The following is a 16,544-nucleotide window of genomic DNA, read 5'->3' on the forward strand; positions in this document are numbered from 1 at the left end:
AGACTGAGAGAATTATCAGAAACTTGTACATTAGTATTGGGATAGGATTAGTTTTTTAGATGAAATTAAACTTCATGCCTTAGACGTAGAAAACAATAACTGCTGAGGAACCTGATTCCCACTTTAAAATACAAATGAATGAAATTCGAGCACTGTTTCCTTTAGTCTGGTCATTCATTTGATTCCTGCCTACAGACTTTTATAGAAACATGTAGTCATTGTAATTACCTTCATCCATGCCGTTAAGTAACTCAGTTAAATCTTCATTTTTACTGTCAAATTGATGCTCTTTCCATGTTTCACCATTTTCACTGCGAAGAACAATGAGCTCTCTCTCCTTGCCTCTCATAGACCCAAAGTGAGGGATTTCCACTATGACAGGGCTGGAAAAAAAGCCACATTATTTTGGTATCAAAAGAAATGTGTTTATAGTTTCATACTTTTTAAAATGTTTCACTGACAATATTTATTTGAAAATCAGAGGTGCCACTAAGGTTGGGAATGATTTCAAAGCTGCAGAATCATTTGCTAATTAAATAATATATTAGAAGCCTGAAAACATGCCATCATTCATTCATTCACAAACAATTCTTGGGGCCTATCATATGTTAGGCATTTGATTTAAAAGAGGGAAAATATTCAGCACACATTAGAAATCGAGGAATTGAAAGTTATTAAAATAGACCATAAGAAAGAAAGTTGGTCCGTGTTTAAGAACACAATAGGTATATTATACAAAACACTCATGATTTAAAAGGACACAGTCATTTCTTCAAAGAAATTTTGTAAATTATTTTGAAAGATTACTGATTTTTTTTCCCCTTAGCAAGAAAACAATCAATATAATAATCCACTCCCTCCAACGGTCAGTTTTCATAACTTTCATGGCCTGTATAGTCAAGAGAGTTTCTTTAATTTTTAAGTTATGAAATGGGCAGCTTAATTTCCTCACTCTTGTAGGACTGCATAGGAATTAAACTCTCTGAAAAAGCACCATTGGTTTGAAGTTGTCGTATAACAATCTGTTAATCTTTGACAGTGTCCTTTTGCAAAAGAATGTAAGAAAATGGCTGCAAATTGAAGCTAGCCAATCAAGCACAGGAATAATTCTGTTAAATTTTAAAGTAGGATAAATGCTAAAAAAGATGAATGGAAGTAAGCAGACCACAATCACACACAGTTTATGTAGTTGGATTGTGCAGCTTTATTTTATGACATTTAAGTAGACAGTATCATTATTCTCCTACAGAGGTTGTATGTAACCTCACCTCTTAGCCTATGTGATTATGTACAAGTGGGAACAGAAGGTACAGGCTTAAATAGGTAACAGCATAAAAAGTGATAGTAGTTGTAATGACCAAATGACATAAAACATATTATCGGAGTTATTACAAAAGCATTCACTTAAAATAGGATGATAGGTATGAAAATTTTACTTTTGTCAAAATACTTATCATTAGTTAAAACTAAGGGTTTGAAAGATTTTTTATAATGCTTTTATTTTTTGATGGGTAAAAACAGAATCAGCTATTCCTAACAGTGTTAGTAACTTCAAGAGTTATTAAGACGTTTACCATATTTTTAACCACACCTGGATCAGACATTAATTTTTTTTGGGGGGGGGGGACTAGATACAATCTTTGCAGGTTCATGTATCAGATACTGTCACTGTAAATATTTAAGGAATGTGGCTTTGTGTATGACATTCAACAATACTGGAGAGAAGAAATGAATGAGGGTCTGGGACCAAGGTGAAAGCCAAGCATAAGTTTTCATAACAGGTTTCTTCATGCAGACTGCCAAGGCCAACACACCAGTCAGACAGACAAGCAGACAGACGAACACCAACACATTTCAGCTTAAACAGAAGGAAACAAAATAATTTAATAACTTTAGTAAATATTCTACCTGCTGCCCATTTGGTTTTCTTTAAATATCTTGTATTCCCAACATTTTTTTCAAAATCAGTTTACTTATCGATGATTCTCCTTTTCAAAGTCCATAAAGTTTACTTAGTATGCAAAAGTACTTTTACAAAAATGTAACTCCACACACATACATATATATATACACACAGATATATATATATATATATATATATACACACACATATATATATCATTTATAGCAAATGTTGATTCAGAGTCTGCAAATACCTTCTCTTACACTGGGTTAAAATTAGACCTTCCGTCTATCTTAAAAACTACCATAATCAGTTGAAATATTTCAGATGAAAGTAAATTTTACAAAAGCACAAAGTTATGAAAGCAGAATGCTTGCAGTGAATTCCACATGCTTGAAAAGCACAAGAGAGGTAGCGGTGCTACATTAAGTCAAGCCACTATGGTTTTTTTTGTTCTTTCAGTGACATACATCAACTGAAAGCATTAAAAACTGAAAATAAAATTAAGACGAGAATAAGACCATGGGTGTGACAGAAAAAAATTGAAAATGGAAAAAGAATTGTAGACATTCTGTATCTTGTCTATAAAGATCCTACCCAATAAATTTTGTTCCTTGAGGCCCAAGCTGCAGGATTCGGCTAACCAAGCTCTCACCCTCATTTACAGGGGGAGGATTGGTGGGAAGATGCAGTTTACTGAATAACATCCATGCAGCAGGAAGAGAAACAAGAAGGGGAAACTGTGAACAAACTGTCAGTCGCGACAGAGCCTGCCTGGTTTGCACCCAAGTGCCACCTCAGAAAATAAATTCATTTTTTTTCTCTTAAAGTCACAATGGATTGTTTTCCCCCAAAAATTATCATTAAGAAGACATGTACCCAAAATAGCCATTTATTCAATATGTCACAGGTAAGACTGGTGCCTTGACTTCCACGGGGGCTGCTGGGGTTCCGTGCACTCACTGAGCAGAAAACATGCTTCTCGGTTAGTAAAAGCTTTGACCAGCAAACTGAGTTAAGGAAGTGCCAGCCCACCAGCTTTGCACAGAATTACATAGCTTTGTGACCTCTGATTCTACACCAATGCTGTAATTGACCAAAATGGTCCAACTCAATAGATTTAATAGTTAACTCAATAGATTTAATTTAATTGACAAGGGTAAAGAAAATCAAAGATGTGGTATAAGGGCCAAGATGAAAATTGACAAGATGACTTACCCTAAAAATTGTGCCCCTGCAGGACCCATTTCTACCAGTCTACTGGCTAATCCCTCTCCTTCCACCATGGGGGGTGGGTTGGCCAGTTTATGTCTCTTTACCAAACGGCAGGTGATGCGGGTGGGGGCCGTACACTTGCGTGGAGGAATGATAATCCTCATCCCGTGGTGACGGCTTCCCCTCATGGAGCCCCCTCGAGCATCCACCATAAAGCTAACCAGAAACCTGCAGAGGAAGATCAGAGGCCGAGTCAGGGAGAGACACAAACCATCTTCACAGTCAGTTTTGAAGTTACATGTTAAAGTGACAGACAAGGTCATTTCCTCTCTTTAAAGAATAAACTGGAAGTAATACCTCAAACATGCATTCAACTTGTGAACTGAGCAAAAGTGTAAAACATGACAATTTGTTTCTGGTGGCAAATGGCCTCTGAACAGAAGTCAACCACTCTGTCGATGCTCAAACTAAAAGATTAGTGAATGTTTCAAAGCTGGAATAAAAACTGGCTATTAAGGACTGTCTTGTATTTAAAAGCAAAGTCCCCTAAACAAAACCACTGTATGTAGTTGCTGTGGGTGGTTTAAATTATATTCAAAGGGCCATTTGCTGACTATGGAATCTCTTCCCCCAGCAGTTAAGATGAAACTCCACAGTATGTCTCAAACGTGAACAACTCAGAAAATAAACGTATATTTAATCATACCGACACTCTAATTTTTACTATTTTCACAAAGCAGGAATGAATAAAAGCAGAAAGTGACTAAAGTTTTACTAAGGCAATTTTGATGGAAAGGGATTTAATCTTTTCAGTATCAATTTGGCTTTAAAAACTGTTTAAAATAACCTACATTTGAGTATCTGTACAGAAATGCAAACATTGTTGAACTGGCTTTTTCGAAAACATCTCTATATAATTCTGTCATTGGCTGCTATATTAAAGCTAGGAAAGAAAAACTATCTGCTTGTGCTTGTAGCTATGAAGATGTAAAGAATTAACTGTCATATTTGGGTAGTATCTTCTAAAATTTTTTATTGGCATATAGTTGAATTACAATGTGTTAATGTCTGTTGAACAAAAAAGTGATTCAGTTACACACATATATATATATTATTTTTCATATTCTTTTCCATTATGATTCACCACAGGCTACTGAATATAGTCCCCTGTATTAGACAGTAGCAACTTGTTGTTTATCCATCCTATGTATAATAGTTTGCTAATCCCAAACTTATTTGGGTAATATCTTGATTCCTATCATATGTTCATGAAAAAAAGACCTCCGTGACTCCTCCCACCTTTGTCACCGGGTTGTAAAGCACTCTAGTGAACATAAATCAATGAGCCCAACATATGGAAGAGTGCAAGTCAGACAGGGGAACAGAAACACATATTTTTACATTTTAGTTCTCACATATGAAAATATGCTCATTCGTGGAAGAGCACCAAATGTTGATATTTAGAAAACTGTCTGAATATCTACAGTATTTGGTGTGTGTATGTGGGCGTGGGGGCGGACAATCCCATCCATCAAAATCCTCTACTGTTTACTCTTCTGTAAAACAGCTCTAACACCCCCCAAATAGATTTCAGACTCTGCTTGGAGGTCTTAGCTGGAGACCCCTTCCTAAAGAGTGATGCTTCTTGACCTTGAAAGAGTAAACTCGTCAAAGAAGCAAATCAGCCTACCATCCCCATGGAGACAGGCAGGTGCATGGGGATCACCTTTCAGCCCAGCAGATTTTCGGAACCAGCTGTGGTCATCTGTGAGGTGGAGTCAACTTCATACCTTTTTGCTCATTTTGGATTTAGCCATTTTCCTCTGGATTAATTAATGGTTTTCATATGTTTTGATATTATTGTATCTACTTTGAAAGACTGGAATCACAGGGATATTCAAAGTATGAGGGCAAGAGACAGACCCCCTCAGAAACAGAACAAAACAAAAACCAAACTCCCTCCTATTCAAAAACAAAGATCCTTGTTCAGTTGTACAAATGTGCAGATGAACTGTCTCCTGTGCTGAATGATCCAGGGCTCCCTTGCAGCTACTCTGGGAGCCTTCATTTCCTTAGACATGTACAAGCTTACCATTTTTTACCCAGTACTGAAGACAATGTGGCAATATTATAAGGAAGCCCAAGACAAAAATCAGATCTTTCCCAGCTTTTAGTAGTTAAAAAGGAATTTGTGGTTGGGACTAACAGTAACAGAATAAATGAAAAATGACTCAAGATAAACTCTGGGTTTGAAAATGCAGTTGTATTGGTACAAATAAACACTGGAGTATTTACACTGAGAGGGCCTTGCTCGCCCTGGCAACAAACAGCTGGGTCTCATTCACACACATAATAATTCAGATCAGGTTTGTCTTGTTCACTGCTCTAACTGCAGAGCTGAGCATGATTCTCACACATAATAAGCACACAGTAAATGTTTATTGAATAAGCCAATATATAAAGCTATTTTGTTAAGTGTGCTTAGAAATTGCCTAGGTCAGATTTGGTTACTAACATTGAAAAAAAAATGGAAAAATATATACATATATAAATAAATGAAATATATATTATGGGCTCCCCTGGTGGTTCAGACAGTAAAGAATCCACCTGCAATATGGGAGACCTAGGTTCGATCCCTGGGTTGGGAAGATCCCCTGGAGGAGGGCATGGCAATCCATGCCAATATTCTTGCCTGGAGAATTCCTGTGGCAGAGGAGACTGGTGGGCTACAGTCCATGGGATCTAAAAGAGTCAGTCACAACTGAGTGATAAATTTCATTTATTTATACATATATAAATAAATGAAATATATATTATAGGTATATAATGTATATACATATATACACTGAAGGTAGTGTAAGAAGGTTGCCAGTGTCAATATAAAAATATCCCAGCTACAGAGAATATCAGAACCAAATGGAAAAACCATGGCATGGCTTAGAAGATTTTAATGACAAATTGGAAGAATCTCTTTCTATATATTCTGCACAGCACCCAGCACATAGCTGGGGCTCATTACCAATTATTTATTTTTCTAAGATTTTCAGCTTTATAGAGCCAAAAGACTGAGGACATATGGGGTAAATGTTAAGCATAATATTGAGTCCTATTATTCAATAACATCATGAAATACAGCAATTTGTTTTTTAAACTCCTCCCTGGTGGTGCAGCAGGTAAAGCATCTGCCTGCAATGCAGGAGACCTGGGTTCCATCCCCAGGTCAGGAAGATCCCCTGGAGAAGGAAATGGCAACCCCCTCCAGTCCTCTTGCCTGGAAAATTCCATGGATGGAGGAGCCTGCTAGGCTATACAGTCCACGGGATCGCAAACAGTCACACAGGACTGAGCAATTTCACTTCTTACATATTGTATACAAAATAAAATTTCATGCACTATAACTGACAAAAACAAATGAAAAGGTAATACTGAATCATATTCATTGTATCTTATTAATATTTAAACTAAAGCAGGAATTCTACAAATGATTTTAAAACTAACACATGAATGTTTCTAGTTTTAGGAACAGCAGGATGACAAATGCTGATACACTTACAGACACTGACACAATCTGTGGGAAAAATTCACATAAATTAAAAATACAAAAAGGGATGATTCACATAAAAGACACAGTTATCACCTTGAATCATACTGAGGAAGTGGAGAAGAATAGCTGCAAAATAATTTAGAAAGCAAATGGGAAAATTAATGTAAGATAATTAGAAGCAAGCAACAGAAAATGTCAATGATAAGCAAAGGAAAAATAAAAATCACCAGAAAACAAAACCAAGGCATTTGGCATTTGTGGGACAATTTGGAAAAAGATTTGCCTCATATGGCTATGTATAAGCTACTCCATAGACCTGGCATTAGTGAACTAGTTCCAAGTGTATACCAGTGTGTATTCTCCTTTTCAAATAAGCCCAACTAGCTGCTATTACTTTCCTTCCCTGTAGAAGTCTACTATCTGCAATGAATTCAAGGGGAAGGAGAGATAAGTTGCCTATTCAAATACTATACTGTGTCCAATGCAGAGGAAAGCTCATTTCTGATTTTATTATCCTATGATGCCTCAGCTTCTCAATTTACTAAATTAAACCCTTGGACTTTTCTTTCCTACGTAGAGTACAAAGTGTTGGTTCTAGATTTTGGTAACATGGTGGCAATTCACTAAACTTGTTTCAGAAAACTCAATATGTTTGCCCACTGAATGAATGTATTCTGGGTGTTTTATATTTTCCCTCTCAACTCTGACTTTTTTTTTTTGCTTTTACAATCTTAGACCCATATACTATAAATCATGTAAATATTTTAAGCAGTTTAAAAATTAATATTACTATAATTAAGAATTTTTCTAATTGAATTAAAGAAACGCAACATTGATGACTCAAAGACCACCATGTAGTTTATAGTTTATAAAGCACTTGCATGTAAATTATTTCTGTTTAAATGACATTGTGGTGATTTGTTTTTTTACAACTGTGATGTTACAAGCTGTGATTGTGTTAAGAGCTTTTTAAATAATTTGTAGCATTACTCTGAGCTTAGGACTTTTCCTCTGTAAAACGGGAATAATGATAAAACTTATCTCAGTGTCATTTTAAGGTTGAAATAAATATTAAATAATACATGTGAAAAGATTTTAGCACAATGCCAGATATATGACAAGTACTGGCTATGTTAGCCATCACACTTTATTGTAATTCAAAGCAGCAAAAAATACTTCATAAGATATATAAGGCACTTCACATATGTTAATCATAGTTAACTTATTTAATTCAAAATGAATCTGTACTTGTCCTGAATTACAATTAATTTATGGCCTAAACATCAATTTCAGAGGTGAAAATACTTTGAAATTTTCAAATTATCTCTTTCCCATCTGTATACATATCGATTATCCCAAGTTTTAATTACCTATTAGGCAAAGAACCCAATATCTAAAAATACAGTAATTATCAATTTAGCAGTTGAAGCAGGTCACCTCTTAGCTGCCTGCTGACCAACAGGCAGCAAAGAGGAGCCTCTTTGATGTAGTTTTTACTATAGCTCTTCTGGTGTACACACATTGGTACATTTACTGTTTCTTTTCTTTTAAAAATTCATTTATTTAAAAAACTTTAATACAACCTCATTATATTTTTATTTCAGGAAAATAATATACTCAGAAAAAACATTTGAATAAAGTAAAATGAAATGATTATACTAAAATTTTTTTATTGAAATGCAAAATTAAAGGCCCAAAAGTAGTGCCAGAATAGCCAGGCAATTTTTATGCACCAGCATTTTATTAATTTCCTTTCTAACACTGTGCTTTTGTCAATAAAAACAGATATGCAGACTTGTCTAGAAAAAAATTTACTAATTATTTACAAATATATGCCACGTATACTCATTAATGAAGTCCTTTAGAAGATCAATATTTCATACATGTGAAACTTGCCAATATGAATTTATAACTGCAAATGATAAATGCAATGTTAATTTAACAGGAGAAGTGACTTTCTGGTTACTCACCCAGAATGAACAGGACTTGAGACAAGATTGACATTGTCCAAGGTATCTGCAGCCCAGCTGTAATGTCTAAGAGAATCTGAGTCAAATTCTCTTGTGAATGTTAGATGCTGAAAAATAAACAATATATTATGTCAGCAACTCACCCAAGACAGTGGTTTCTCTGCACCTATAAAATATACCTGTATGTCTCTATCAGTCCAGATAGTTCAACATTCAAAATAAGCATTTTCTTATAGTCGTCTCTTTTATCCTCAGGTTACCAGTTCCAGGACACCCCTCACCCACCTGTGCCTGTGGATACTAAAATCCGGGGGTGCTCAAGTCCCTTATATAAAATAACCAGTGTCATCAGCCCTTTGCATCCACTGGCCTGACTGTATATTCCTCTATAGGTCTACACTGCAGTTTTAAGAATTAAAAAATAAAGTTCATCAATATGCTGTATTATTTCAGTCTTTTAAGAAACCACTTGAGTAATTGGCATGGCACAAGGAAGATCACAGAAGTAATTCTAACCACGATTTTAAGTACTTCAAAAATCTCTTAAGTTAATCCTACAACTGTAAATTTCTTTTCTGAATCTTAAAAAAAAAAAATCAGTCTTGATGACTTCTATTTCCAAGTGGGATAGAGAAGCCCGCAGCAGCCTAGTGCTGTGCTAAGCACACCAGGTAAGTATGGAAATCATCTATCTCTGCAGGCAGCAGAGAATAACTGAGGTGCAAAGCTGGAGGATCTGTATTTGGAGAGAAGGTGACCTGCAAAAAGATGAGCTGACTTTTTGTTTCCATTCTTAACTTGAGGGCATTTGTCAATTACCAGTGCCATGGAATCTGGGCTGTGTGCCTACAGGGGCTACCTGCAGGGGAATATAAAAACCAAGAGTTTTGGTGGAGAGCTGGGTGGTCTCAAGCACGCTACAGATTTCCGTTCAGAACATCTGCTAAATTCTGGGGCGGTGCAGAACAGGAAGCTGAAAAACCAACCTGAAAATTTCTGAAAGGCACAGTAGAGCTTTTGGGCAGCTGAGAAGAAGATTCAGAGTTTGACACTTAGAAGGGGCGGGGCCTCAAAGATCACACCCGAATTTCAAATAAGGACCCTGAAGGGCCAGAGACAGTTCAGAGATTGCCTGAGGCTTATCAGGGCTTCAGACCAGCCTCATTGCAGCAAAATCTTGATTGGATTAGAAGACTCAACCACCCCTGTATTTGCATAGCAGAGAGATAGTGACTCTTTGAAGGAATATATCATCACTGGGTGTGTCATGTCTACAAACTTGTTTTTAATACATCATGTCCAGCATGCAATGAAAAACTGCCAAGGATGGCCACAGCACATGAGCAAAAACAGAAAAAGATGCCCAAATACTATAAACAGATCCCAAGGTCATCCTTTATTTTGAAGGAAGCTTATAAGAACTTTCACTATAGTGATCATAATAACTATGATTAGTATGTTTAAGAAAACAGAAAAGATAGAGAAAATAAAGTTGGATAATTCAACAGAGCACTGGAATATGTGTAAGAAAGAATCAAATGGGTCTTTGTCCAGTTCTCAGTATAACGTGAGTTCTTGAGTAGAAACAACAGAAAACAAGGTTAGTAAACTGGAAGTGTAAGTGGAAAAATATATAAAATGAAGGGTAGATTTAAAAAATTTTATTTTATATTGAACTATAGTTGATTTACAATGCTGTGTTAGTTTCAGGTGTATACTTCAGTGATTCAGTTTTATATATATATATATTTTTTTTTTTTCAGATTCTTTTCCCATTTAGATTATTATAGAATATTGAATAGAGTTCTCTGTGCTATAAAAAGTAGGCCCTTGTTGGTGGTTTGTTTTAAATATAGTAGTATGTGTATGTCAAGGGTAGACAGTTTAAAAGAATGAAAAATACAGAAAATGGTATGAGACATAGAACACAGTGAAAGGTTTTAACATATGTGTAATTGGACTCTTAGAAGAAGAAAATAAAGTAGAGGCTAAATCTGAAGACAGAATTGCTAAGAATGTTCCAAATTTGATGAAAGATAGTATTTCACAGACCACAAGCAATATCAATCTCACTTTTCATCCTGCTGAAGATCTGCTTTCTATTGAAACCCCAGTAAAACGGAAGTTGAGTGTTAAATCACACACACACACACACACACACACACACACACGTACAAAGAGAACAAGAGAACACATCAGCAGAAAAACAAGGATTGGTTGAAAGTCTCTATAAAAGTGATATGATCCTCACAATCCCCTCACTGATTTATCTGTTGCCAAATAACTAACTGCTCTCCATCATCCTTGGCAGAAAGTTAGAGGCACAGAGACCAGAGGCAAAGATTAGAAGATTAAAGGCACCATAGTGAAAATGGAGATTAATTGAAAGCTTATATACCAAATGTTCAAACCCAAACTTCTACCTTTACTGGTCTCCCAGAGAGACAGTGAGGATGGAACCTTGAGGCTGAAAATGGAAAGTCTCCTCTGAAATTTTCCAGTGAAATGCTCCAGGTTCATTTCTTTAGTGGAAGTCACAGATGGCAAGTCCTCTACCATGCAGAGTACCCTGTGAGCTTAATACTCAGTCATCAAAAGGTACCCCAAGTCATTGTCTCTGGAGAGAAATGGCTGAAGGTGTATATGGAGGTTCTTCTTTTAATCCAAACGAGTATGTCTGATAACAAGACATGACTTTTTATTGGTGTGTATATTTGATAAGTCCTGCAATCAAACTGAACAATAATTTGTAGAGCACTTATGTGCAGTCACTATCCTATCCAGATCTTAGGGGAATGCAGAAATGAATGAGGAGCAGCTTTCTCTGCATTCAGCGAGAGAGGACACAGTCGGTGGGTGGGTGTGTGATCAGTGATGTTCATAAAAGTTTATAGAACCAGGTTCCTCATCCCCAAAGAGCAATACATCACTTCAGAAAGTGCCCACATTCTTTAAGGTTTAACCAAAGATTAGATGTTGGCGTTAGTCTGGCCTCATTTACCAATTTTACTAACTTTTAGAGACCCCAAAGAACGACTGCGCTCCATGCGTAGTTGTTTCAATTGTGTCCTGACTCTCTGCGACCCTATGGACTATAGCTCACCAGACTTCTCTGTCCATGGGATTCTCCAGGCAAGACTACTGGAGCGGGTTGCCATGCCCTCTTCCAGGGGATCTTCCTGACCCAGGGATTGGACCCCCGTCTCTTGAGTCTTCTGTATTGGCAGGCAGGTTTTTTACCAGTACTGCCATCTGGAAGCCCAACTCACCTCCAGAGTAGGGCAAAATATTTAATGCGAAGTAGTGGCGCTGCTGACTTAATTTTTTAGTCAGTAGAAATTTAGAAAATTCCTACATCTGGGGCCTTAAGGTTATTTTCCAAAGCACCCATTTTTTTCAAGCTCTAATAAATAAATAATATCACTCCTCTTTGGTAATTACTGTAAATTATTTACCCTTGGTCCTCTTAGAAACATGCACTGGCGACATTAATTATTGAAACGATCAATTATATCACACAAAAAGGTAACACTGCCGTCATGTAATATTTATTGAGGGAAGAGTGTGCCAGCACATGGGGGCCCCTCACTCTCCCCACCCCTAGGAACTCTGTCATAACACAAATGAACCAATGTACATTGAACACAAAGACTTGTTCAAAACAGTTGGCCGTACGTCCTCATATTTGTTCCAGTTTTTTTTCCCAGAGTTTTGCAGAGTTATGGGCAGGCCTAACAATTTTAATAACCGAAATGCAGACAAACAAAAGGCTCTTCTCACAATGCATCCACTGAAATATAGAACAGAGCATGCCATCTGAACCTATGGTTTTTATAGAGATGAGGTGGTAGCTTCATTTCCAAGCTACTTGTCTCTGAATACTTCTTTCTACAGACTGGGCTTCGCTGGTGGCTCAGACAGTAAAGAATCCGCCTGCAATGCGGGGAGCTTGGGTCTGCTCCCTGGGTCGGGAAGATCTCCTAGAGAAGGGAATGGCTACGTTCACTTAAAACGGAAATGTGCTGCTTGAATTGCTTACTTATTTTAATCAACAATATGAATTTCAAAATGTTCTGACACATCGCTGTGCATGGTACCACAGTACCAGGAAAAACTCTTCTTCCACTTCGTTACTTACAACAGACATTTAAAATGAGAAATCAGACACTACATAAATGATGGTTGAAAAAGGTGAGCTAGAGGGACTTCCCTGGTAGTCCGATGGTTAAGACTTCACGTTTCCAACGCAGGGCGCATAGGTTCAGTCACTGGTTGGGGGAACTAAGATGCCACATGCCGCAAAGCATAGCCAAAAAATTAAAAAGTAAAGACACCATGCTTATTTGGGAAAAAAAAAAAGATGAACTAGAGACGGCTCTCAAACTTCCCACAGCAAGTAGGGGTGTTCCCAGGGCTTAATGAAAAAGCTGGGCTTTAGAGCTGAGTCACAGACTTGGATTTGAAAATCATCTTTGTCATTTGTGAATAGAGAGCACTTTTCCTACTCATAAGCTTTCCATTTTGGAAAGGCAGATCGATTGTGTCACTGAAGGCCTCACCTTGTCCCTTTATATTCACTGTAGCCCTGGAAATGTGGTTTATTTATCTTCATGGGAGATTTGGGAAAGGCAGCTGGGAGGCTCTGCTCAGATGCAGTTTTCACTCCTGTGGGCCTGAGCTTGGTCACAGAGGATAGCCACCTGCTTTGTTCCCCTACGCAGAACTTCATGAGGGGCCTACCTGTCCTGGGTCACTGATGCTGGCCGCTGGGCAGGGGGTCTGCCCAGGGGTTCAGTTACCAAGGCCCACTTGGGTCAGACACTCAGCCAACCCTCAAGCTAGCCTCCATCAGGAATGAAGGAGATATTTTGCCTTTGCCTTTTCTTTTTCTTTACTTACTGAAAGCCCCCTTGGAGATGCCCCAACACTACTTGCTGGTTTTAAGATCCTTAGAATGTTTCTTAACTTTTCTCGGTCTAAGTTCCCTTATTTTCAAATTGATGACTGGTTGATATGAAGATTAAGTGAAAATGTACACCTGAGATCAGGCACCAAGGCCAGTGTTGGTATGGTACAGTCATTTCTACTTTGCAAAGACTTTCAAAGTACATATGTATAGTTGCTTCTATTTTTCCTTTCTTTTTTGAAAGTCACTTCTGCTTTTCAAAGGACTTTTATTTATATGAGCCCATTTGTTAAAATCTGATAATGTGTGGAGAAAACATGGCAAAAACAATTTCCAGTGCTAGGAGTGGCCCTTTACAATAACAGACACAGGATGCCTAAAATAAATCAACAGAGCCCATTCAGTTGGAAGAATGTATCTTCTAAATGCCTTAGTCTTATTTAAATTTCTATGTTAACAGCAACTCTATCAACTCAGTGTTAAGGACTGTTCTAGGCCTTTACATTCATGTGTTGTTTGAATCCTTAGGACTGAGTAGCCTCGGGAGGTAATATTACACCATTTTTACAGATGAGGAAACTGAGGTTCAGAGAGGGACTTCAAGAAATTGATAATACAAAGTATTTACTCAGTACCTAGAACACTATGTTAAGGAAAAGTTCACACTGACCTAAGACCTTTTACTCCCCAAGTCTAAAATGATTATGATTAAGCACATCATTTTTCATTTTGGAAGTGATGTCAAGGATACTATTAAAATCAAAATGCACATTATTTAATAGAGTCTAAAGCCTGACTAATGATTATATCACTGTCTGCAAGAGCTTCATACTTTCCCAAAATAGTTTCTCACCAGCCATATTTATCAGAGCAAAGAGGAGAACAAGTACACACTGGCCTCACCAATGAGGATGCACCCAAATGCCCAGGACTGGAAATAAATGTGCAGGCATGGAAGAAAAGAGTCAGGAGAAAAGAAAGTATTTGCAAGGAAAAGAAAGAGAAATCCAATTAACTCCAATATCGGCTAATTCTCCAGGCTGCAGACTGTCAGACCGTCACCCCCAGTATCAGATGACACCAGTTAAGGTCTGTCAGCTTGGCTGCCCCTGGCAGAAGGTGGTCCTGTAGATGAACTGGTGGTCTGAATACTGCTAATGTGAACGGCACCAGGTAAAGCTCACAGCAACAGGTCTCAGGCAAAACCCAGTGCATCTAATCAGAAAACCTGTAAACATGATCTAGTTGAGAAACAGTTGGATGAAGTAAGCAGCCTGGGCACCCAGGAAAACACAAGCTTGTCAAAAGTCAATACCCAGCACTTAGTGGCTTTAGTAGTTACCCAAGGATAACTTCAGCCTACAGCCACCTGTCAAACAGGGCCGGGGCAGGGCAACCCACATGGGTGTCAGATTCCCTAGACAGAGAATAGATGATTGGGTTTGAGGTGGGCTGCCTCACTTCATGGCCCATGAATGGCAAGTCAGAAACCCTCATTGAACCTCCATTTCTGCATTAGAGTAGTGGTGGATAATGTTAACTGTCCCAACTCACTGTGAGAATGCAATGACCTAAGTGGTGTGAAAATGATGTGAAAATTCCAAATTGCGAGGTAAACAAAAACACAGATAATAATAATCCTGATACTCCCAGATCTTTTATATTTGAATCTATTTCTTAAATTTATGTAACATTGCAGCCCCTTGTGTAGCTTTTTAGGCTGGCATATATTTTTATTAGACTATAGGGAGTAGCCTGCTGGATTAACAAACATTAAGTGGCATTTTGGTCACGACAAATTCTGGTCTAAACATCAACTCTTCCAGGTGAATATGCTTCACTCAGGCTGCCAAACTTTGCTTATGACAGTGGCACTGTGGCCTAAGGGGCGGCAGCAGAAGGGACTCAGGTAGTCGTCAGACCTGTTTTACTCTCAGCTGGACCACCAACCATCACCCAGTGTGAAAAAGGGCAAGTAAAACACTCCTTTCAGCCCCAGGCTCTTTGTCTGTGATGCAGTACTGATAATACCTAGTCCATAAGGTGGCTGAATACATGGAATTAGGTGACGCATTTAATAAAAGGAATGGTAGGTGCTGCCCTGATTATTATAATTATTGTGACCTATGGCATATACTGAATGAAATGGAAAACTGCTGAAATACACAGTAGGTCTGTTTCAACATCAACCACAACTACCTGGAAATATTTTTTAAAGAAATGGATAGAGAAGATTGTGGTAGAGTGGGATATTGCTTAGCCATAAAAAGGAACGAAACTGTGCCATTCACAGAGATGTGCATGGACCTAGAGACTGTCACACAGACTGAAGTAAATCAGAAAGGGAAAACAAATATTGTATAGTAATGCATGTGTTTGGAATCTAGAAAACGGCACAGATGATCTTATTTGCAAAGCAGAAATAGAGATACAGATGTAGAAAACAAATGAATGGATACCAAGGGGGGAAGGGGATGAACTGGGAGACTGGGATTGACATATATACGTTACTGTGCATAAAATGGATTACTAATGAGAACCTAGTGTACAGCACAGGGAACTCTACTTAATGCTCTGTGGTGATTTCAGTGAGAAGGAAATCCAAAAAAGAGGGGATATATGTATTTTTTAAAAAAGAAAGAAATGGATTCCATCTTAAAACAAGTCTAATTCATAGTAACAGAGGCTAGCGTGGTAGTTACCGTAGACTGGGGTCAGGGGCGGTGGAGAAAAAGAGGAGATACTGATCAAAGGGAATAAATTTTCAGTTATAAGATGAATAAATTCTGGAAACCTGAAGCACAGCACAATGACTGCAATGAATAAAAATGTATCAAACACTTGAAATTTGCTAAGAGAGTAGATCTCCAGTGTTCTCACCACACAGCAAAAAACGGTAATTATGGGAGGTGATGGATGTGTTCATTAGCTTGACCATGGACACCATTTCACAATGCAGATACATTTCAAAACATCATGTACACCTTATAAACGGATTCCATAAAA

The 16,544-nt window shown here is 37.7% G+C and overlaps 1 protein-coding gene across 1 annotated transcript in view; it reads right to left on the reverse strand.

Annotated features, from left to right (window-relative positions):
* The window catches only part of ANK3 (ankyrin 3), a 366,098-nt gene that overhangs the window by 82,164 nt on the left and 267,390 nt on the right, over window positions 1-16,544 (reverse strand). Inside the window, exons 26-28 of the mRNA XM_065922389.1 lie at window positions 8,633-8,739; window positions 3,122-3,346; window positions 229-383 (exon numbers count right to left, since the gene is read on the reverse strand). Coding sequence (XP_065778461.1) covers window positions 229-383; window positions 3,122-3,346; window positions 8,633-8,739 — 487 coding nt within the window. The remainder of the gene's footprint in view (window positions 1-228; window positions 384-3,121; window positions 3,347-8,632; window positions 8,740-16,544) is intronic.

The sequence above is a fragment of the Muntiacus reevesi genome, chromosome 2 (assembly GCF_963930625.1).
Source record: "Muntiacus reevesi chromosome 2, mMunRee1.1, whole genome shotgun sequence".
NCBI classification, from domain to species: Eukaryota; Metazoa; Chordata; class Mammalia; order Artiodactyla; family Cervidae; genus Muntiacus; species Muntiacus reevesi.